The sequence below is a fragment of the Fukomys damarensis genome, unplaced genomic scaffold (genome assembly GCF_012274545.1).
Source record: "Fukomys damarensis isolate Sample0158 unplaced genomic scaffold, DMR_v1.0_HiC HiC_scaffold_9, whole genome shotgun sequence".
NCBI lineage: Eukaryota > Metazoa > Chordata > Mammalia > Rodentia > Bathyergidae > Fukomys > Fukomys damarensis.
Window position 1 is genome coordinate 50,796,603 of NW_022900921.1, and position 23,038 is coordinate 50,819,640.

Sequence of the window (23,038 nt, forward strand, 5' to 3'; positions counted from 1 at the left end):
GCATATTCACAGCTGAGGTTCTGCTTGAATGTACTGAATACCAGCACAAGGGGGCAATGTTCCACCGACCACCAGTTTTTGACCTGCTCTGAAAAAGGCATCTGAGTGCATTTCCTACCTTGTGTGGGCTTCTACTAAAATTATAGCCAGTCTAAAGAAATATATATATCCTTGCTCTTGTTTTCATAAATTCCCCACAAACAACTAAATATGATGCTGAGAATCAAATATTCCAGAGGGACTGTGCAACATTAAAATAATCTCTGTCTATTAATTAGAACATCTCTTTGATAAATGTTAGATATTAAATTTCAATTTTTCATAAGAAAACTCAAAACTAAAATCTTATGTTAATAAAATGAATGTATTAAAATTCACTGCCAATCCAAATATCTATCTGTCTGTCTGTTTCTCTGTCTGTCTATCATCTATCTGGCTTTGGCAGTGCATTGGTCAGCCATGCAAAAGCTTGGCCAGGTCACATTAAGGAGTTGCAGCTTGTGATGTCATTGCCTGGCACCATTATTCCTTTTGAGTATGCACATGGCCCCCATGTATGCTGCTATCCGATATTTAGCTGTTGGGGTTATGCTGAGGAGACTTGGCTTGTATGCTGACAGAGAGGGCTCTATATGCTTGCTGTGGCTTGTATGCCATAGGTTCACCACCACTTGCCTATGATGTCTGAACATATATAGCATCCAAAATAAAGAGGTATGTTCTTAGAGATTCTGGTTCCTTCTTTTTTTCCCACTCTGTGCCTTCCTCAGTGTGTGGTTGTACCTTCTCAGTGTTTACAAATTGCTTACCATTATTCCAAACTCCACAGCCCCATGGAAGATGTTTCAGGCAGGAAGGGGAAAGAAAAAAGGAACTTCTTTTACACAGTTCTTGCTTTTACAGGGTAGAAAGTCTTTTCTAGAAGTTATACTTAGGACTTTGATATCTTATTAGAAAGGATTAAGTCAACACACCTTGGTCATGTGAAAATAGAATGAAATGAACTTAAACCCCTTGAATTTATTCTTTGGGACAGGGAACATTGACTTTTGAATGGAATGAGGACTTTGTATATAAGAAAGAAAGGAAGCTAGCATAATGGTTTTCTTCTCTTCTCTCTTTGAAGTCACTTTAGGGATTTTTCCTATTGCATACCTACTACTCCCTTCAAAATCTATATCTGCTTCTAAGTTTTCCTGTGGTCCAAATACATTATCATCTTCCCATTATATATCTACATTTGAATGTCCTGCAGTAGCTCCTATGTCTAAAATTATGCACTTCTACCTCGCCTTGGAATGGAGAAGAACTTTTATTTCTACCAAAATATACTTATTAAAATATGACTGATCATCTAGTCTTCAGTACTAGGAAACAGGATTATCTTGAATTACTCCTCCACATTCTAACTTCTTTTGATTTTAACTTTTTTCCAACTCATTATAGCTTGTATCTATGCCCTCTAAATGGATCTGTAAGTTGTTTTAGGGTGACAATGTACACAGCTGTATAAATACATGAACACATGTTCAGTGTATGGACATATGAATGCATGTTTAGTGAGCTTTAGCTGAACCTGGAAATATCATTCTTAATTATGTTTATGTACACTGGCAGCTTATAAAGATGGGAGAAGATGGGAGAAGAATTATGAAGTCTTGGCTTGGTTTTGTAAAGTAATACTAAGTGTAGTTATTTATATATACTTTTACTATTTGTTCCTAATTACCATGCACTAAAATTGTGATGACAACAAATAAGAAAACCAGCTTCCTCCTATGCACAAAATAAAACAAAACACAACCAAAAATGTTCCTCCGAAGCCAAAATTCAAAAGATAACAAATAACTGTGTGTACAATCAAATTTATTTTTTTATTCATTTATGATTGAGATGATTACATTTCAGCAAAGAAAGTTTAGATAACAGTGGTCTCATGATTGCCAAAGTTAAACTCCTCCCATTTTAGTTAGTTGGATTTAATTATATAAGAAGTTGAACAACATAAGAATACCAAGGCAAGAATGAAATATTGGTTCAATTATCATCTCAAACAAACAAAATAATTAATATAAATTTATTGTCATGGTTATAGGGCTCTTAAGTACTAGAATGCAGAATTTCATGACTATGGAGAAAGCACTATTTAGACATAAGTGCTATGTTGTACTCCATCTAATTCAATTAGACTAGAAACTTTACTGTTGTTGAGCATGTCTGGTCACACATAGAGGATGCAAAGAGCTTCCATAAATATAATAATATAATTATCTTAAATATGTTAATAAATACAATATAAATAACTTAAAAATAACATGTGTCTGTCTTCTTGAGGGTCAGCTTCAAGAGTTATTTGACTAAAATGACCTTACCTTTTGATATAAAAAAACACTGAGAATGATATAGGTATCATTTTCTCCATTTTGAAAATGATAAAAAGTCTGTCAGTAATTTAGAAGCAAAGGCACAAAGTTGGAGTAAAATCCTAGGCCTATGGCTTCTCATTCCAACTGCTATTTGTATATATTTTAGTTTTCTTATGCCTTGGCCAACCTGTCTGTAATAAGAGTAGAGTCTTTTTGACACTGCAGTCAGTAGCCCTGGTCCTCCTATGAATGTTATGAAGAATGATAATTAAAATGATTGGTACTGTGCAAAGTATAGGGTGTTCTTTAAATAACAAATAGCATTATATGTTAATGTTGGTTCTATTAGATATTCCCTTCTCTTACAAAGAGGGTAAACATTCATTTAGAATTACAAAGGCTCAGCACATGCTCAGCAAATGAGTAAGAGTAACGAGTTTGACTTCTTCATGTACATGGTACATACAGACTAATATGGTACATCCAGAGCCATGGCTGGTTTTAGGATATTTGAAAGTCTGTCATGGAGGATGATCCCCTGGCCATGTGCACTAGACTGTCTTCCTTTGTGGCAATGAGCAGCTCTGAATTGGCAGCCGACCTGAAGAAGTTATGACCTCTTTCATTTTCCCAGAGGAAGAGCAGGTTGAGCTCGTTACCTGTGATGATTTTTGGTGTCTCAGGCATCTCCTATGATAATAAAGAGAACAGAGTTATACTAGAGAATAAGAAAATGCTAGACAAAAAACTGAAGCCCAATCCTCTGGTATTTGGCTTTTGTTAGAAACAGCATGCTAGGACTATGACTCTAAAATGATGATACACGTGCTTCATTCATATATTCATTTATCAAGCCTTTATTACATGCTAATTAGATGTATGGCCTAGTTTGTTCATTAGTTGGAGAGAAATCTAAATTAGTCATGAAGATTGCCAGTGGAACTAGTGTCTCATATCTGGGCTGGTGGGGGTGAAGTACTGTTTGTGTCCTGCCTTCAACATAGGCATAAGGCATTTTGCTCCAAATCTGAGTACCAACCATTCTAAGACCTCTAAGCACTTTAACTTCTAACTGTGCAAGTCATATCTTTGGGAAAGCAACTTAGCTTTTAGATCACGTTCATCTCTGCATTTAAGTAAAAAAATTAAAGGATACACACACACACGCACACACAAACACACTCACACACCCCTCTGTCCTATCCCAGATAGATCAGCAGCTGAACACTGGATACAATCTCTAAATTATATTCTTCCTGAGTATCTATAGAGTCTAACAATTCTTTCATGGAAAAATGAATTTCACATTCCATGTTGAATTGCTTCTTTCCTACTCTTTTTAATTTAAAACTAGTAAATATACTTCTGAGGTTTCCTTGGGATTTTCAATGTCAGGAAAGATCTTATTTCCCAAGCTTATTCCTCTGTTAGTTTTTTCCAGCTCAGCAAATAGAGTCTCTCCTCTTCTTCCTGTTGTTTTATCTCTAAAATATAACCCAATTCCATTTCTTTCCACCTTAACCTAGTCCACAACTACAGTTATAACCTCTTAATTGGGCTCTCTGCTTTCTGTAGCTTGGTGTATTCCTCACGTAAGAAATATAAGTGATGTCAGGACATTGCACTATCTAAAACCTTTTAATGGCTTTTCATTGCACTTCAAATGAAATCCAAATGCAAATCCTATAAGCATTTCCTCTGCATATCTTTCTTCCTCACAATTCCCCACAATCTTGGAGCTGGACTTTAAGCACATGGAGCTAGGGGTTAGGTGCCATAGGCCCTTCTGTTTCGAATGCCCCACCCTACTAATCCTCTTGTATGGTATGCTCTTTTTTGCCAGCAATTCTCAACTCTGCCTTTGCCACTCCATCTAAATAGCGTGCTGCAATTTTATTCTCTTAGAGACCTATTTAGTTTCTTTACAGTGACTTGCACTTTTTGCTGGTTGTTTGACTTGGTCCCAGAAGGCTAAAGAGATAGGGACTTTGATATACCTTTGTCCTTATAGCTGTAGGCACTGTGCTGAAAAGTAGAAGGCACTCACTAAATGATACTTGTTGAATGAATTCATAAAGCTACTGTCCTATTCTATGGACATCACTTTTATTTGACTTGAATCATAAATTTTAATTAGGGAAGGAAGCATTGGGTTATACATTTATTGAATGAAAATTAACTTCTTTTTTTTAATTGAGTTTATTGGTACATTTTAGGTATACTTCTTATCAGTAGAGAAAACACCTAAGGCTATAGTGTGTGTGTGTGTGTGTGTGTGTGTGTGTGTGTGTGTATGTGTATGTGTATTTGAGGGGGATAGCAGGAGAGAAGATGGGTGGGCTGTGATGAGGGATAACAGTAGCACTCATAACAAGGGAGAGGCAAAGGAGAGCGAAGAGAAGGTCAGAGTTTGAATCTTGGTTTTTTTATTTGTGGCCATTGGCAGGTGTTCATTCCTCTCTGATCTCAGAAGGCTCACTAAGTTTCTTGGAGGCAGATCTCATTGTCCTAACGCCAGGTGTCATGTAGTCAGTTAATATTGTCAGTAAAGATTTGTGGAAAGCATGGATACCCTGGGATGAGAAGTGAATAGGGTCAGAAAAAGAAAGAAGGAAGGAAGTAATTTATCTCTTATTTTCTCTGTCACCTCCATTTCCCTTCACATAGATTCTGCCCAGATTTTCCCTCTGAGGATAGGTAAGAAGTCAGATGAGGGTAGGGTATATAGGGGTGAAGGGTTGTGGAAGAAAGGGAAGAGGACAGCACCACCCTTCCAGGAGCATAAATGGGAAGTAAATGAGGGTAAGCTAGAGACTGGGGCAACTGACCTTTAGCAACACCGGCTGGTCTTCTTCCTGGGCACTCACAAACAGTCGGGTTTTTGAGATTCTTAAAGTCACAGGATTTGTATTGTCATCTGTTGCTGATATGTAGCCACCCATGTCAAATTTCACTGGCAAAGAGAAGAGCCAAAAAGAAAGTTAATTCATTGTATTTTTATAAAATCAAATGTTTAAGCAGATTGTATGAGTCATTAGGTTCACAACTTTAGTGTAAATAAATACTTGGAAGTCAGGAATAGAATTCTGTGCATCTCTGTATCCTTTACAATATCCACATATTTACCAGGAAGGTAAATAGTTAATGTTTTTAGTATTTTATACATTGGTGGAATACTTAGGGTATGAATAAATATTTGTTGAGTCTTGTAGTTACATTTGTGGGATAAGACCCTATTTGCTATTTCATGAGTTCATAATGACCTAAAAAGTTGAAGAGTTAAGAAAGCTGATACATGCATATAAAAAAGTAGTTCAATTTCATTGTGGCACATGCCTGCAATACCAGCACTGTGGGAGGCTAAGGCAGGAGAATCACAAGTTCGAGCCCATCCTGGGCAATTCAGAAAGGCCTATGTCAAAATAAAAAATAAAAATATAAAAAGGGCTAGGGATGTAGCTCAGTGTGAAAACCCTGATTTCAATCCCCAGTACTGCTTAAAAAAACAAAGAAAAGAAAAAAGAAAACTCACAGAAAGTTCAGCATAGCAATAAGATTGAAAACTCTAGTGCTTTTGAAAATAGCAAGTACATATACTATGTCATTATGTGATAAATTTTTTAGACACGATAAATTTCATTCTTTTGAACAGCTTATTGGTTACTTTGCCTCACAGTTCTGTTATCAAAGATAACAGAAATCTTCCCAGTTTGGTGTTACTTCTAAGTTTGATCTTTAGGATTTTTAATGGACAGTGATTGCTCCTTATTGGCTTCTGGGTAAATGTGAGTAAGTCAATATTTCTGAGACTCAGGTTCTTCATCTTTAAAATGGGAAGGCAAGAATATCTTTAAGAGCCAGGGAGAGAGGACGTCAGAAAGCTTTGTGCTCTTCTTAGAGTTCTCAGGGAAACTCTTGTCTTGTGGAATTTGTAGCTTTGGCTGAAACTTCTGTCTTTGGGATTTTCCAGAAGTTGGGATGGGGGAATATGCTTCATCTTAGTCTAGTATTGCACAAAGTCAAGGTTCTAGAGAGGTTCAATCTTTGAAATCAGAATGCTTGACAGAAATAAAAGAAGAGGGTAACAAGTTGGCTATTTACCTTCATGGCTCAGGTCAGTTAAGGCAACAGCCTTGAGGTATTGACCTGTTGCATCTAGAGTTACACTTTGATGAATGGAATCATTTAGGACGAATTCCTTCCTGAGAATCCTCATGTATTTGTATTTCACATTGCTTTGGAAGATGTGAGGTGCTGACCGCGGCTTGATGATTTCTAAAACCATTATCACAAGTTCAGATTAACATCCAGGTACAAACACAGATGATATTTACATGCTATTCTAAGCATATGAAATAGCTAGAAAGGAACATTGGGAACAGTTCAGTCTAAGTGATGGGATAGAAATGAAATCAGTTAATATTAGATTTGATTCTAATATTTGTCTTGCATTTACTTATTTGCTTCTTTTAAAGTGAATTCCTCAGGCAATGGTGTTTTTTTTTCTAAGAGAGATTATTGGTGTAACTTTCTCATTTTGAGTTTGAAGATTACTAAACGACCAGGAAGTATTCTCCATCTATATTTTTAAACCAATAGACTATGACATACAAATAAATACACAAAAAATTTATCATTTTAAAAAAATTGTAATTTTTTCACTGAAGGTGTCTATGTACCATCCTTTCAGGAAAGTAGTTTGTCTCAAAAGCCTGTGGCTCTGAGTAATTTCACTTTTAGGCCTCTATTCTAAGGAAATAAAGATTTATTGATAGAGATGCTCATTATCATTTATTTTACATATGGTGGTGAAAAATTGATTCTCTAAGATGCCCTTGGTGAAAAAGGCTGGATATAAAATTGCATATTTCTGATATTGTAAAATATGCTTGTTCCTCTGTGTGTCTGTAGAAAGGTAAGACTTTAAGGAAACATACAATAATATTTGTGGGAGTAAACTCTATAGTAGCAAATATGAGTGATTTTTATGTTCTTTAAAAATATTTTCTTATATTTTTAAACTTCTTGGGTGAACATGTATTATTGCTTAGTGTATATTAAAACAGAAATATTGGTTTTATGTGTAATGTAGAAACTTGTATGGTAAAGGCATGAAAGGAAAACCATGATTTTAATAGTCAGATCTGAATAGATGAGGGTCTCCCATTTCCTCATATGTAAAATGAGAATGTAAGGTTGTTGTGAGGCTTAGAGATAGCACATCCATGAATAAATTAGTGGTATTGGCTGCATCAATAATAGTAGTAGCAATAATAACAACAGCCAACGTTTCTTGAGTGGTTACTAGGCACCAGACATTATTTTAGTGCAGAAGTTTGGAAGTATTGACTCATGTAATATTCACAACATTTCAATGAGTCAGGACTCTGATCATCTCCAGTTTAGAGGAGAAGAAACTGAAGCACAGGAAGATGAAATGACATGCCAAATGAAGTATAGCTAGTAAGTAGAGGTCACCAACTAACAGTCTGTACATACTATGGATGGAAAGGCTAGAAGTCTTATGACCTTTACAATGTGGCCAAGAGATTGGCTTACAAATAAATATACAAGACTCAGGCTATTTATAACCCCTCTACACGCACTGGAGAAGGATAAAAATTAATTTGCCTTTGTAATAGTTATCAGATAATGTCCAGTTTTCATCTATTTTTTCTGACTCTACATTTTATTTTCCCTATGCTCTAATGTCTTCATTTACTTAAAACTATAAAACAAGGACACTATTGTTCTTGACCACTTACCTTCTTCTGGACCATTGATGATGGCTTCCAGGTCTTCATTAGTGATGGTTTGGTTTAAACTCAGCCGTCTCTTCTTCAGAACCTTCCTGTGGGCTGATGTTGATACCACCACCAAGTTCTCCTTGAAGGAAAGCTCAGATACTTCAGAGGTTTGAAGGGTACTCAGAGACACAGATTTATTCATGCAGTTTTCATCAAGTGGTCCATAGCTTGTATCATAGAAGGATTTCTGTAGGGGGAAAAATGACAACTGAGGGGCTGTCTGTGGCTACAGGATGCAATCCTTTCACTAGGAGCTATATCCAACAGATGTAGCAAGAAAGCTCTTCATTCTGGTTGTGAGTAACCTATGCTTCATTAGCTTTTTCACTCCCTTTACCCTCCTTCTTTTCTTCCCTGCCCCTCTTCTTCCTATTTCCCTAAAAGCAGGTGATTTATTAGGAAAACATTTTCATCCATTTGCAGGCTCAAAAATGATACGTTGTAATGAAACAAGTTGAAAAATCATCTCAGTGAGTGATTGCCCTCCATTGGGTTCCCTCTCAGGAGGTTAACAGTTGATTTCACAGAATTCTAAATATTTCAGAAATATATTCAGCCCTTTGTATCCATGAGTTCTGCATCTTGAGATTCAACCAACCTCAGATCAAAAATATATGGAGAAAGCAAATTGCATCTGTATTGTGCATAAGCAGTTTTTTTCCTTGTCATTATTTTTTAAACAACAAAGTACAACAGTTACTCACATAGCATTTATACCAAGTTGGTATTATAAATAATTTAGAGATGATTAAGTACACAGGAGGATGTGCATAGCATATTTGCAAATTCTATGCCACTCATATATAACAGCATTTTACATTTGCAGATATTGTATCCTGGAACCCATTACTATGATGCCTAGGAATGGCTGTACTTCTCTGGGAGCAGCTTTTTATTTTTATTTATTTTTACTTTTTGGTACCAGGGATTGAACTTGTGTCCTTGCACTTGCAAGGCAGGCCACCAAACCGCTGAGCTAGATCCCCGGCTGGGAGCAGCTTTTTAAAGCCAGGACCACAGACACAGAAAATAACACAGCTGGGTGAGTATTGACAGATTTCTCATCTCCAATTGTCCTGCTTCCTTTACCTCAGCTCCATGGGCCATTATGTTGGGAGGTCTATCTCCAACCTCTGATGTTGGAATCAGAGGACAAACATAACATCTCACATTAGGAGACAGAGTGCTGGTGAAGTGACCTGAAGATGCTGCACCAGGATGGCACAGCTAACATCCAAAAAAGCCCAGCCAAAGAGACTGTTGTTCTCAGGGCTTTGGGATAATAATGCTCTGATGTGTAAAAGCTAAAGAACACAAAGAGTACTGTAAACTATTAGTATAGGTAGGCTAGTGGTCTCACTTGTGATGAAGAAATCCAGGTCTCTGGACCTCTAGTGAGTATCTAAGACTCAACACCTTGCTTTGATCTTTTGATGGAGGAAATACAGTGTGAGAAAAACAGCCCTGTTAGAGGAGCAGTCATTTGCCTACCTGATTCAGAGAGAAACGGTCAATGGCAGAAGCATATTCTTCATTTTCACTGTCAAAAAAGTGATGAAGTGTAATTCAGTTGTTTTACTATGGTTACTGAGCATTGAATTAGCTTTGGCTAAAACATACACACAAATCATTACTTTTATCATTGACAATAAAGGACAGCTTTTTTTTTTTTTTTTAGTACTGGGGATCAAACTAGGGTCCTTGCGCTTGCAAGGCAGGCAGTGGAACCGCTGAGCTGAATCCCCAGCCCAAAGGACAGCTTTATAGTCACATATATACAGTAATTCATACTTCACTAATTTGGAATTAGTAGTCATTAGGACAAGGCTTGTATTTTATGTATAAAATCTAGATTTGGCTTACAACTTGAAGAGTTTTAACTGAATTTCAGGGGAAAAAGTTCTTCAAGATCAGAAATACTTTTGAAACATTATATAGATCCTCTGCAACACATATATTACTTTCTTGTGTTCACTAGAATAGATTTAATAATAATAATAATTATTTTTTGGGGTATCAAGGATCGAACTCAGGACCTTGCGTGTGCAAGGCAGGTGGTGGAACCATTGAGCTAAATCCCTGTCCCTATATTTAATAATTAATACTTGGAAAAATACCCAGACAATGTCTTGATAGCTTAGTTTGTGTTCATAATTATTGTAGGAATAGGAACATCAATGTTAGTTCGAAATGTCCTAAAACTTTGACTTTTGATTTATGTCTCTTTTGTATCTCAATTAAATTTGAATGTATGTGTACACAGATGTGCTCAAATTGCTGGGGAGTTATTTCCTCTCCCAACAGAGATTCAGCTCCCCTGGGATTAGATTCTCTTACCTGCAATCCATTAAAACCCATTACTGTATCAGGACATGTGGACTCAATTGAGGCTGTATCTAAGTCAATGTTGAAATGCACGTAGGACCCAGCGGACCTCAAAAATAACTTTTCTACAGCATTCACCTCAATTTAACATACTGCATTCTTAGTTCTCCTTGGTCTTTTATGAAGCTGCCAGTATGCTCTTACATAGCCTTTGCCGGCCCAATCCCATGCTGGCCATTGTAACTCCTAGCTAGATTCTAATAAGCCCTGAACCTCACATTACATCACAAGAGATAGAATATATTTCCTACCTGTAACAGCTCTTCAGGTCTTCAAACAGGTTTGGAACTTCAGCCATCTTGACTTCTGCAACAGGAAGGCACCAGTGGCTGTGAGCTCAGCCATCATCTGAGCTAGTTGTCAGCAAGGGCAACTGCCTCTGCCTCATGCTTCTTGAGAAACAGCATTGACTGACCTAGCCCACACCCAGCATTTTCCCCATTCTTCTTTTGCTCACTCTCTTGCATTATTGTATATGCATCTGCCTCCTCTACTAGACTGTAGGCTTCTTTTAGACTGTTTTATTATCCTTATGTGTCCAATTCAATGCATTGTACATAGTAGGCATGCAATCAATGCTTGGATAGCTTAAAAGAAAAATAAAGCCACAAGAAAAGATAGTCACTTTATACAGATGTAAGAGAGAAACAGAATTAGAAAGGTTCAGTTTTCTCTTGGTGGTAGAGTTTTCCTCCTGGAGGAGGACTTGGCTGTACCCACAGATGTACCCACTTAGTGGCTGTACCAACTTAAATGAGTCCAATTCTCTGGCTGTCCTTCAATTCCCCATCACTAAAACAGGGTAGTCATTTTCTGAAATCTGACTGCTGTGTAATTCTAGCTCATACACCAAATCAAGAAAGGACAGGAAAAGAAAAAAAGGAAGCAGCCATATCTTTACAGAAGGTATTTTTAAGACAGCAAAGGAGGAAAACAACACACCACTTTAAAAGCCAGAGATGTGGTAAGGACAATACCTTTGCGACTCAAGTGCCAATGAAATGACTTCCTCACTGCCTTGGAACTTCTGCCTGAGTCAGACTTCTTTGCCTTTTATAATTGTCTTTGTAGGTGTGGCCATAAGTATGTCACTGGGAATTTACAGGAAATCTGTTTTTTAATGTATATATTTATTCAACTTGATACTGGCCAGAATAATGAGAGCTTTTATACTTGATAATATTGCTGTTTGCAAAGATTCCAGGAGTTATCGACTTAGCTCATTTATCTGTTACTTGTTCCATATAATCATAAACATGTAGCATTAGAAAAAAGGAAGCATAGCAGGAAGCTTATCAAATTTCTAAAAATAAATGATGTAGGAGGAAGGAAGAAATCCTCAAAACAGGATTATAGATTGCCAGAGTTGGAAAGAAGCTGGGTAGCTGTATTTCAAGTTTTGGCTTAATTTGTTTATTGTATCCCAGGGCTGAGTGTAAATTGGCAGAATACTTGGTAGCTACTGGCAGCTATGGGGTGGCATTTGAGGAAAATGAACCATTTGTTTTCTGAAAGGGGAAACTTGCTTGAATATGGCACAGATTTGTCTGAGATGGAGTGACAACATGGTTAGATTAGGACAGAGGAGAGAAAACTAGTATTTGACTACCAAAGTCTCCATCCTCTTATTCCATTGTAGTGTCCACACATTTCCTATACATGTGACAGAGCTTCAGGAGAGAACTCCCAGCCCTAGTCATCTTACAGTAAGATGGCCATGTACTAGAGCCTAAAGATAGCTCTGATGTTCCCTGGGGAAAGCCAAGGTGGGTGAGGATGGTTGTCCACTCAGAGAGGCATGGGCAAAGCACCTGCCAGTAGCTCAGTTAGGAAATGGAGGTTGTGGGAAGGGAAAACATGGGTCCTATATATGACACTACCTCATTGTTGCTTTTTCAGTATCCCAAGGGCAGCTAAGATCAGGGGACAGAATATCAGACTCTTAATAAATCTGCTCCATATTTTTTTCAGTATCCCAAGGGCAGCTAAGATCAGGGGACAGAATATCAGACTCTTAATAAATCTGCTCCATATTCCCCAGTTGGAGTTTCAGCTGCATAAATTTTAGATAGAATGGATGAAAGAGGAAAGGAAAAATAAGTAAAGAGAGAAAAGTTGGGCATTAAAATGTGGCATAAAAAAGCCAAAAACACAGAACTGGAGGCCCAGTGGTTTGCGTGAGTTGGACAGAGTATTTTATTTGGTTCTGTTTAGCTGTAAATAAAAGGGTTGTTTAGATGATTACTGAGGTGTAGTTTATTTGCAGAATCTCTGATTCTGATTATGCTGTCGAGTCTAGTTCCTTCTGGTATTATAAACAGAGATAAGTGGCTTCCTGGACTCAGGCTGTGTCAGTGCAGGACCAAATTGGGGCAGAAACTTAGTGTCTTAGGACAGATCCTGTGTGAACACAGATGTCAGCCAAGGAACTCTCCACATTTCTGATTATCCCAGGAAATGTTAACCCTGGTCACCCCCTCTGCCTCCTGGGCATCTTGTGAGAACAATTACTGAGACACAATTGCAAAGCACATTGTGAATGTGGGCTGCTATGGAGATGCAACTAAACAAAAATAATAACAACACTAATGATGGCTTCAGTCACTTGAGAATCTGTCTAGTCATTGCTGGAATGCCTCAGTTCCCTGAAGAAAATATAATTCTTGTGAAAATATTGGCTTTATAACTTCAACAGGGAGGAAAGTTTTAGGTGAAGGACACCATTGAAACCCTGAAGATACTTGGCTTCTGGGAACAGTACATAGGACCTCTTTGGTAATCCAGGAAAACACCCTTGGCTCTACCAGCTGTGGCAACACCCAGCCTGTCCCCATCTTTATTCCTTGTGCTGTAGCGAATTTCCCAGATGTGATTACTGAATTTCTCAAGGAGAATTTTGGTTGAGAAACAGCCAACTCTGTTAGTGTATTTTCCAAATTAGTACTTCACACAACCTCCTTGGAAAGTGGTATAAAAGGAAAAACAAAAACAAAAACAAAACATGTGGATGAGGCTTGGAGCGGGAAAAGTCCTTACTCTTTCTGGGACAGGAGTAGTGGAGTTACTTTTCTATGACTGTGAGTCAAGATCAGACAGACCACTTCTAGGGAAGTGAGAAGAGATGTACTGAATGGTGCTTTACTGGGTCCTGTGGGGTGTGTATGTGTGTGTGTGTGTGTGTGTTTGGGGGGTTGTGGTGTGATAGATACTTTGAGTGGCTTCATGCCATACTTCTCAACCTTCTGAGGAGGACTCAGAAAACTCTCCCTAAGGCTGGGGATTTAGCTCAGTGGTGCCCAGGCCTGCTTCATAAGCACAAGGTCCTGAGTTTGAACACTAGTACCAAAAAAACCAAAACCAAAACAAAAAAACCCACCACCACCACCCAGAAAATACCCTAAATAATTCAGAAAAATAGTATTGTGCACTTATTCTGTGTCACAGGTTTTATTACAGCATTTTTCTTTTATGGCCCACAATATTAAGTATGCCAGATAAAATGCTATGTATGTGTGGATGAGTGAATATGCTTATAAGTTGAGAGGCTGTGGATCAAAGAAAATTTAGTAGTTTTCATATGAACATTGCTTCAGAGTTCACAAAGAGCTCTCAGTTGGAATTCTGATTGAATCTTTGAGAGGAAGCCATCTTGGAAGAGGTAAGGGGATCAATCTAGGGTCACAAAATCTAGGGGCTGGGGATTTAGCTCAGTGGCACTGTGCCTGCCTTGCAAGCCAAGTGCAAGGTCATGAGCTTGATCCCTGGTACCCAAAAAAACAAACAACAACAAAAGAAACAAAAACAAAAACTGCCAGAGTCAGCACTTCATCTCAGGTTTCTGATTCCAAGTCTCATCTTCTTTTTCCACTGCATATTGATGCTTGAGTCTCTCATCATTACCGATGCCGAAAGACAGAATAGAAATGGATCATCCTTGAGGTTTTTTCTACCTCGAACACCCTATCATTCAGTGATTCTAGGGTCTGTATAAAAAAATGAAATAGATATAAAATAAATTGAAAGATCTGGCCTCCCTCTCTTCTTTCAATAAAATCTCCTTTTATTCTGTGGTACAGAGACATTAGGGTCAAGGTGATCTACATAATTGAGTACATGGTTAGTGGTGGAGTCTGGCTGTGAATGTAGGTGTGTTCTAACCAGTGTACCATGAAGATTGGAAACATTTTTGGAAGCAACTTTAAAATTGTTACATGCCTTTAGATGTAACAGAAATCACTTGATTGTAGAGAAAGGTACATTTCTCTGTGAATTTTCTGGGGAAAAATTGACTGGCTGTATCCATTGATTACATAACCCCAGATTTAAGCAACCGCAGATTGAAAACACTTAAAAAAATGTGTCTGTATTGAACAAATATAGACTATTTTTCTTGCCAGTACTCACTAAATAATACTGATACGTATTTACATGCCATTTGCATTATATTATGTATTATAAGTTATCTAAAATTATTTTAATTGTATAATTGTATAAGATCTATGGAAATTTTAAGCTGTTTATAAGGGACTTATATAAAATCCATGGTGTTTTTGTGTCTACTGTAGGGGTTGATGGGGTCTTGGAACTAATGCTTTGTGGATACTAGGGACAGAAGTACTTCTTTTCAGGTGCTGTAAACCTCTTCAGAGAAATAAAGCATTCATAAACCATCATCTAGAGGGACAATTGAAACTTTTGTCTCAACTCACGTCCTATTTAATTATAATCTGCATCTTAATTCCATGACAGCCAGGGAGGAGGAAAGAACTTAATGTGGTTGCTTACCATGCTCTAAGAATTATAATCCATTTTCTTGTTTAATCCTATCATCAAACCCATGAGGCATTCTTATTACATGGTACAGAAGAGGAAGTCAAGGTCTAGAGAAATTAAGCAATCAGACCTAGGTTACAAGGCTACCAAATTGCAGAAGTAGGATTCAGATACCAGAGTTTAACTCAATCAACCACAAAGCCTTCTCCTTTCGTTGGTGTGGCCTCTTCCTCCCCCCCGCCGTGTGTTCTTTTAAATTAAGTTTTACTTCTTTTGCTTTGTCTTAGCGTACTGAAGTTTCTGGAATTATAATGGTAGAGAAAGATGCACTTCGGAGATCACCTAAAAGTTTAGGTCCTAAAGTCTTGATTTTATAAAGAGGAAATCATTTTAGAGTGGAAGTTTTGCCCCAAAGTCACAGGGAGAATTTATATGAGAGTGGAAAATAAAGTTAAAAGACACTATCAGTAGTGCCACCACCTGTCTCATAAGCATAATGTCCTGAGTTTGGTCCCTGGTACAAAGAAAAAAAAAAAAAGACATTGTTTCTTGACTTCTAGATCAAAATATCCTACTACTTGGTGATATCAGCCATCTTCTCTTCAGTGAAGAGGAGAAAGGTGAAGAAATAATGTCTTCCATGATTCTCTCTTGTAAAGAGCAAGAGAGTTACAAAGATTGGAAGAATATTGAGATATTCTGAACTTTTTGATGTTGACTTTGTAGTAAGTGAGCAAAATCAGCTGTGGTTCTTGCATTCTGAAAGCTGACTGAAAAGTCTCAGTAAGGATCCCCTAACAAGTAGACAATCACAACCCAGGATGAATAATGTAAGGACACAAAAATAGAGCTGCTAGTCTTAGGCTAGCAGAGGGTTGGTTATTCAGTGGAGAGGGAAGAGGGAATATTTCAGACTAAGCAAAGGATGGGGGTCAAGTTTATGGAAGTAGACCATGAGGCTAGAACTTAGAGAGGCAGGCAGTAGAAAGTGAGTTGGTGAAGTGAAGAGGGAGAAAAAAAACAGGATCCAAATGGGCAGGGCCTCGTGCAAGGCCTGTAAGTTTTTAACTCAAAGATGAATGGGAAAACATAGGTGCTATGCTTTTAAATGATCACCTTTGGGTTTGGAAACAATTTTGAAATTGGAAAGCAGTAGACGAAGGATAGGAATTATGTAGAGAAATGACAATGTTACCACATAGCATATATGAAAAACAGCCTTGCTGCTTTAACTCAAACTTGTGTGATCATGGCTGAAGGTGCTCTGGGAATTCATGGAGCAGAGGGATGGCCATGGCTGGGAGGAAAGGGAAAAATTCAAGTTGGTGGAAAACTGTAGCAGGAAGTGATGGTTGCACATTCAACCAGCAAATCCCTCTCTATTTGTTATCCTTTCTTTTTGCTGTAATTCATTTCTTCCCTAAATTTGATGCTTTTTTATTTCTAATTTCTGTTTCCCTCTTCTCTTGAGATGGTAATTAAGAAGGCTCTCTGCCTTCCACCCCACATGCCCTTTAAAAATTAGTTAATCAGAAAGCTTCTTGTCATGTTTGTTCCTGTTTCTTAATTTTCTTCTTGTGGCTAATTATGATAATCAAATCAGAAAAGCATTTTAAAATAAATTTGTTTTTCTTTTGAATCATGTTCCTCAATGGAGTCATAGTTATCTGTGGTCTGAACTTGTTTCTCAATTCCAAAATATAATTCTAAAAATTGTTTATGAAATATTGTTATGCTAGGGAATTGTAAAAAATAAAAAAGGCAGTAAAATCCACAATTTAAAGAGTAGAGAGATTATGACTACTCTTTTAATGTATTTTTAAAATTCCAGTCTTTCTTTTTTCAAGGTTTACTTAGATTTCTTTTGAGACAATTGAGAATTGAGATACTCTGAGCTTTTTTGGTATTTGCTTTTTTTGTTCTTTAAATCTAGAGAACATAGACATGGTACAGAGTGCTCGCTAAATATCCATCTGCTCATTTGAGGGATTACTTCATTCATGTCTGTCTTCATTTCCTGGTCTTCCTTGCTGGGTAGATTGAGGACATATGGTTTACTGTGGCCAATGAGCTGTGGGCAGGAAGTGATTGATAGGTGATTTGTACACTCTTCTACTGATGTAGTAAAGGGCCAGTGTGTACTTTCGTCATGCATGATTTCCTCTGATGCAGCAATTTTGGAAGTCGTGTGTTCCAGAAAGTGTGGTTACACATGGGTGAGGTATGGTTGAAAATGCATGAGAATAGAACATCCTGTATTAGACTTTGCACGAATGAGAAACAAATCTTTAATTATGATAATCTCCGAGATTTCAGATTTTGTTCCTGTGGTATACCCTAACCTATGCTGACTAATGCTTAGTATGAATCTCCTTCTCTTCTTTACCACAGACCAGGATGACATACATTTTCTCAGGATTCCTATTTGACATAATCAATTTCTTCTTGAACAGAATTGTGTCTACATTACTATTCCTCTTCTCATATTCTCTGCCCTCTGGGAGGGGAATTTTCCAGTGAGACAAATTAAGAACCCAGTTAGATGCTTTCATTTTGGCTCAATTTGGATTCTGGATATAAAGATAAATTAACTGTAAAAACAGAATGTCTCATAATAAAGTTTGTACTGTTGAATTAATATGTCATACAAATCATATAATACTTATTTTAACAATCTAACATTTATATGTTACTTTGTAGTACTTCAAAGCATTTTTGTAAAGATAAATATGAGCATTCCATCGAATGTGAGGTTGATATTTTCTGCATTCATATAGTGAACAGAAACAGTCTTATGCCCAGTCATATCTATCTCCTTCTATTTTTTGGTGTCCACTCCTTCCTGAAGGTGAAATGGAGCTCTGATTGGAGCAACTGTGGTATAGGGAAGGAATTTCCAGGTATGATTTAGATTTTCATCTTGACTCTGATCCTGATCATCTGTGTGACCTTCAGCAACTTCCATGCACCTCTTAACTTTCCTTTGTGGATAGAGGGAGAAGAATGGACTGGATAATTTCTGGGAATCTTCTAGCCCTAGTTGTCCATTCTAGATTTCATGACTATCCTGAAGATGACCATCTTTAACTCATAGTCGCCTTGTGCTTCTGAGCTACTGGGGTTGCATATCATTTGGTTCCTAGACTCATTATTCACACTTCTGTAGACTACTCCTGTCTATGCATGGTTGAGTCACAAACAGAAACATGCTAAATTCTACTTTTCTTCTTCATTACTTCCAAGACACATTTTGACTTACATTGAGTATATATGGAAATAAGTTCTTTTTCTAGTACAGAAATATACAATAGTTGCTGATAAGTTAGAAGGAAATGGCCATTTTGCCACATTTTCCAAGTGATCATGACTCAGCTTTGTTTTCTAGAAAGCTGGGCAGATGCAAAGGACCCTGTGGTCCCCACACTACCCTCAAGAAAAGGAAAGTTACGTTTCTGAGACTTAAATTCTGGACAAATTTTGGAGCATTTTGATAAGAAAATAAATGTCCGTGGGAAAAATATGATTGTAATTTTGTCTTTTTGTACTCACCTTCAATGTGGTCTCAGTGATGTCCTCTAGAGGCATTTCTATGGTATGCAGAGTTCCTGAAAGATACTGTGGCTTCTCTGAGAGACAAAGAGCAGAATGAGAGGCTTGTCCCAGGAGTAGGAGCTGGAGGCCTCAGGGGAGCAGATATTTCTATGGGGTCTGCTCAGCTCTACACAACCTGCCTGAGCTAGCTTGGCTTCCTGCTTCGCAGTTCTGTCACCAGTGAGATATGTGAGAGCTGTGGGGAAAAGTGGTAAAGAACTCCACTTGCCCTTAAGCTTTTTAGCATGTGAGGAAGACACGTGAAGATAATTACAGTGCAAGTTGATACAAGAAGAGCTGTAACAGGGACAGTAGCAGAGAGGTGGAGAGGGAGTGAGTGACTGAAGTTTACACAGTTTATTAACACAGGGATACCTGTATGGAGGTCACATGAAGCTGGGTTTTATCTTGAAGAGTTAGATTTGCATAGCAGAGGTGGGTATTCCAGACTGAGGAAATAGGATGAGTAAAGGTATAAGGCATGCATTTCATGTCTCCCATTGGATGGCAGTGGACCAGCTACTTAACTTTAAGAGTTCTGGTTGCCTCATATGTAAAACTGGGGCAATAATTCTTCATAGGATTTTGGAAGGATGCAATGAGATTGCGTTTGTTTAGTGTTCAGTTTAGTATTTTTTCCTTTCTCTTTTCAAATGTCTAACATTCTATCATCTCTACACCTTGGTTTAATCTGTTCTTCCTCCTTTGCCCATGGAATTGGGATCCTAATCTATTGATTAGTCCAAGCCTCTCCTTGACATAGGGCAGAAAGCATAGATTTCCTGCAGGCAATGTCAAATGTGACTACCCAAAAATCGAGTTATAGTCAACAAACTTCTAAGCACAATGCAATTTGTCTAGGGTAGGTATAGAAGGCTGAAATAGTTATTAAGGATCATCAATGCATTCACTCACTCATTTGTGTACTTATAGAATATAGGGATTTTTAATTCAGGAACATATTCACAGCTGAAGGCTGATTGTAAATAAGATAAACATAACTCCAGACCTCATGGAGTGTCTCTGCTAGCAAAGAACCCATATCTTGCATGCATAATCACAGGTGTGGTAGTGTCTCTGTCTATTTATGCTTCTGTACCAAAATATTACAAACTTGGTGGCTTATAAACAACAGAAATTTATTTCTCACAATTCTAGAGTCTGAAAGTCCCAGATCAAGATGTGGCAGGTGAGGGTATAGTTTTCTAGTTCACAGACTGTACCTTCACCAATCTCACATGGCGGGGGTGGGGGTTGGGCAAAGGAGGTCTTTGGAGGAATCTCCTTTTTAAGGGCACCAGACCATGACCTAATCACTTATTCAAAGCCTCACCTCCCAGTATCCTCACATTTAGGATTCAGTTTCAACATACAATTTTTTTGGAGGGCACAATCATTCAGTCTATAGCAGATTAAGAAAGGGTTAATATGGTATGCTGTGGAGGGTTGTGATTGTGTGTGTGTGTGTCTTTGTGTGTGTGTGTGTGTGTGTCTGTGTGTGATCTGATGTACTGTAAAAGATCAGAGAAAGTCTCCCTGAGAAAATAGCAGAAGGGATAGAAAGAATGGGATTTAGCTAGATGGAGGTGCAAGCAGACGCAGAGCAGGAGATTCAGTCCCAGGCAGTGGAAACAGCACATGCAGAACCTGAAGCTACAGGGATCATGGAGTATTTGAGAATCCAAGAGACAGGTAGTGAGGTGGAAGTTCCAGAGTGAGGGGCAAAGCAGCATGAGATGGGGCTGATGAGACACGAAAGGCAATTTGTCAATAGAATGCCTAAAAGCTTATAATTGAAAGGAACTTTGGACTGAATTCTACTTTTAGAGATTCACCCTAAGAAAATTAATTTTAAGTAAATTTATCCCCAGTATTATCCAAATATTTGCTTTTATTTTCTTCCTGCAAGTTTAACCTTTTAACATTTAAGTTTTTAAAGTGTTTTGGAATTTAATTCCAATTTAATTAGGCATGATGAAGAGAATAACTTTTAAATTTTATAAAAATGTATTTTTTATTTCTGAATATCACTCATCAATTAATGTGCATTTTCTCTGTCTGATTTGAAATCCTGGGATGTTGGTGTTGAAATATAATCCACTACCTCTCAGGCAACCTTTGGGGAAATCAGAGACTGAGAGCCAGAAAGTCCAATTTCCTTCTTCAAAGGGACAGTGAATATGTCACTTCCCCCTCTCTCCTTTTGGCTTCTATGAACTCTTTTTTCCATCATCTGTAAGACCACTGGTTCAGTTCTACAGAAAGTCCACAACCTGCAGACAAAGCAGAACTAGCTTATGGGGCAATTTGGGAAATGATTACTTAGAGTATTTGATTAATCCTGCCTTATATGGTGACTCATATTGTCAAGAGCAAATATCATCATTTTCCTCCCAACTTCCCTGTTTCTGTTATCTAGACCCAAGATTTTGATGTCATTTTAAGGTCTTCTTCTGCTCTCTAGTGTGCCCAGGTGGCCTTTGAATCCACTGTTCCTTCCTTCCTTAGGTCCATTCCCGCCACCAGTTGGGTGGTCCCCTTGCTGCTTCCTGAGCCCAGCCTCTCCTTACTGTGCACTTGGAGCATTAGATAACCCCTTGACTTTTGCTCACTCCCTGTGTGTTGTGTTCATCGCTGCCAGAATCTTCTGTTTAAAGATTGTTTAAACAACTTCCTCCATTTACACATTATTTCTCTGTTTAAACACTGAGAAGTTCCTTACTGATTATAGATGAGAGTCTAAATGTTAAATTTATTTACTTATTTATTTTTTGTTGCACTACTGGAGATTGAATCAAGAGACTTGTCTTTTCTAGGCAAGTATTCTACTATTTAACTGCATCTCCAGTTACCACATGTTACATTTATAATTTGGTCTGACTCAACATGCCCTCAGTGTCATTAAATAAAGGGTTTAGAAAATTGCTAGTGTGTGGGCCTAGTTGTTGCTGCCTTTTAGAATTATGGAGCCATTTTCCTACTCCAACCTTTTCCCAAGAGAAGGGTTCAGTAACTTTACTACCTTTCTATGAAAGTGGGGTTGACTAAAGAGCTGGGACACTTGCAACATTATGAAACAGCCCACTCTGCGGCTTGGCAGCTATTACTAGAACATTCTTGCCTCTAGTGTACATAAATGAGTCCCATCTGTTTCTTCTAGGGACATCCTTGAAGATGCACAAAAAGCCTCCCAAGAGCCCTTGGGAATTTGGTGGCAACTCTTCTGTGCCCCCAGAGTTCTCTCTAGAGCTGATTTCTTTTCTTTTTTTTCTACCAGGGATCAGACTCTGGTCCTTGCATTTGTGAAGCAGGCTGTGGAACCACTGAGCTAAATCCCTGGCCAGAGCTGGTTTCTTTTTTCTTTTTATTGAGTTTATTGGTACAATCTAGGTATACAATAAAGTTACATTCATCACTGGGATCCTGTACCTTTACATAATAGGTCTTGATTCTCATGTTTTCCCCTTGTCCCTGCCCTCCCTTCACCCCCTCCTCCCCTCCCCATTTACAAACACTTTATTTCCATTTTTTTCAGTTTCTCATATTTTTTTCCTCTCCCTTATTACCTTTCCCCCACCCTTCCCACTTTCCCTATGCCTTTAACCCTTTACTTCCTATTTCACATTATTAATTATCTCATTAGGATCCTGTGTACATAGTTTTCATACTAGAGAAACTATTCAGTATTTCAGATAAAGAAATCTCTGTATGAACATTAAAAATAGGGAATCCTAAAATAAAACTAAAAAGGAAAGTAAAAGAGAAAAGGCAATGATGTAACATTAAAATACTCCTTAATTCTGGAGAAGAAAATGCTCCCTGAACATATTTAAATTGCTTCTTGCTCTTGTAGTCTTATCTTATTCTTTTTTTCATTATTTAGAGAATACTTTATTAGTTTCTGTAATCAAACCCACATAGATATGACCTTACATATTTAGTACAATGCGTTACCCCTGTACACATGGAATTAAAAAAAAAATTAACATTTCTAGACCAGTATGGCTGTCCATTTCTGTACAATGCCAACTCAACACAGTAAATTGGGATAACTTTTTCCAAAGTTGACAGCCCCATTAAAGTTTCCCAAAATTCAATTTATAAATATATGTATAA

At 37.7% G+C, this 23,038-nt stretch overlaps 1 protein-coding gene across 1 annotated transcript; it reads right to left on the reverse strand.

The window, feature by feature from the left end:
* Nucleotides 1–1,939: 1,939 nt before the first annotated feature.
* On the reverse strand, nucleotides 1,940–11,599 carry Il1a (interleukin 1 alpha). The gene is made up of 7 exons (XM_010639494.2): nucleotides 11,536–11,599; nucleotides 10,810–10,864; nucleotides 9,665–9,713; nucleotides 8,132–8,360; nucleotides 6,468–6,641; nucleotides 5,195–5,319; nucleotides 1,940–3,056 (listed from the first exon to the last, which is right to left on the reverse strand). Exons 2-7 carry the CDS (start codon nucleotides 10,854–10,856, stop codon nucleotides 2,868–2,870), a joined length of 813 nt encoding a protein of 270 aa, XP_010637796.1. The 5' UTR covers nucleotides 10,857–10,864; nucleotides 11,536–11,599; the 3' UTR covers nucleotides 1,940–2,867.
* Nucleotides 11,600–23,038: the final 11,439 nt, after the last annotated feature.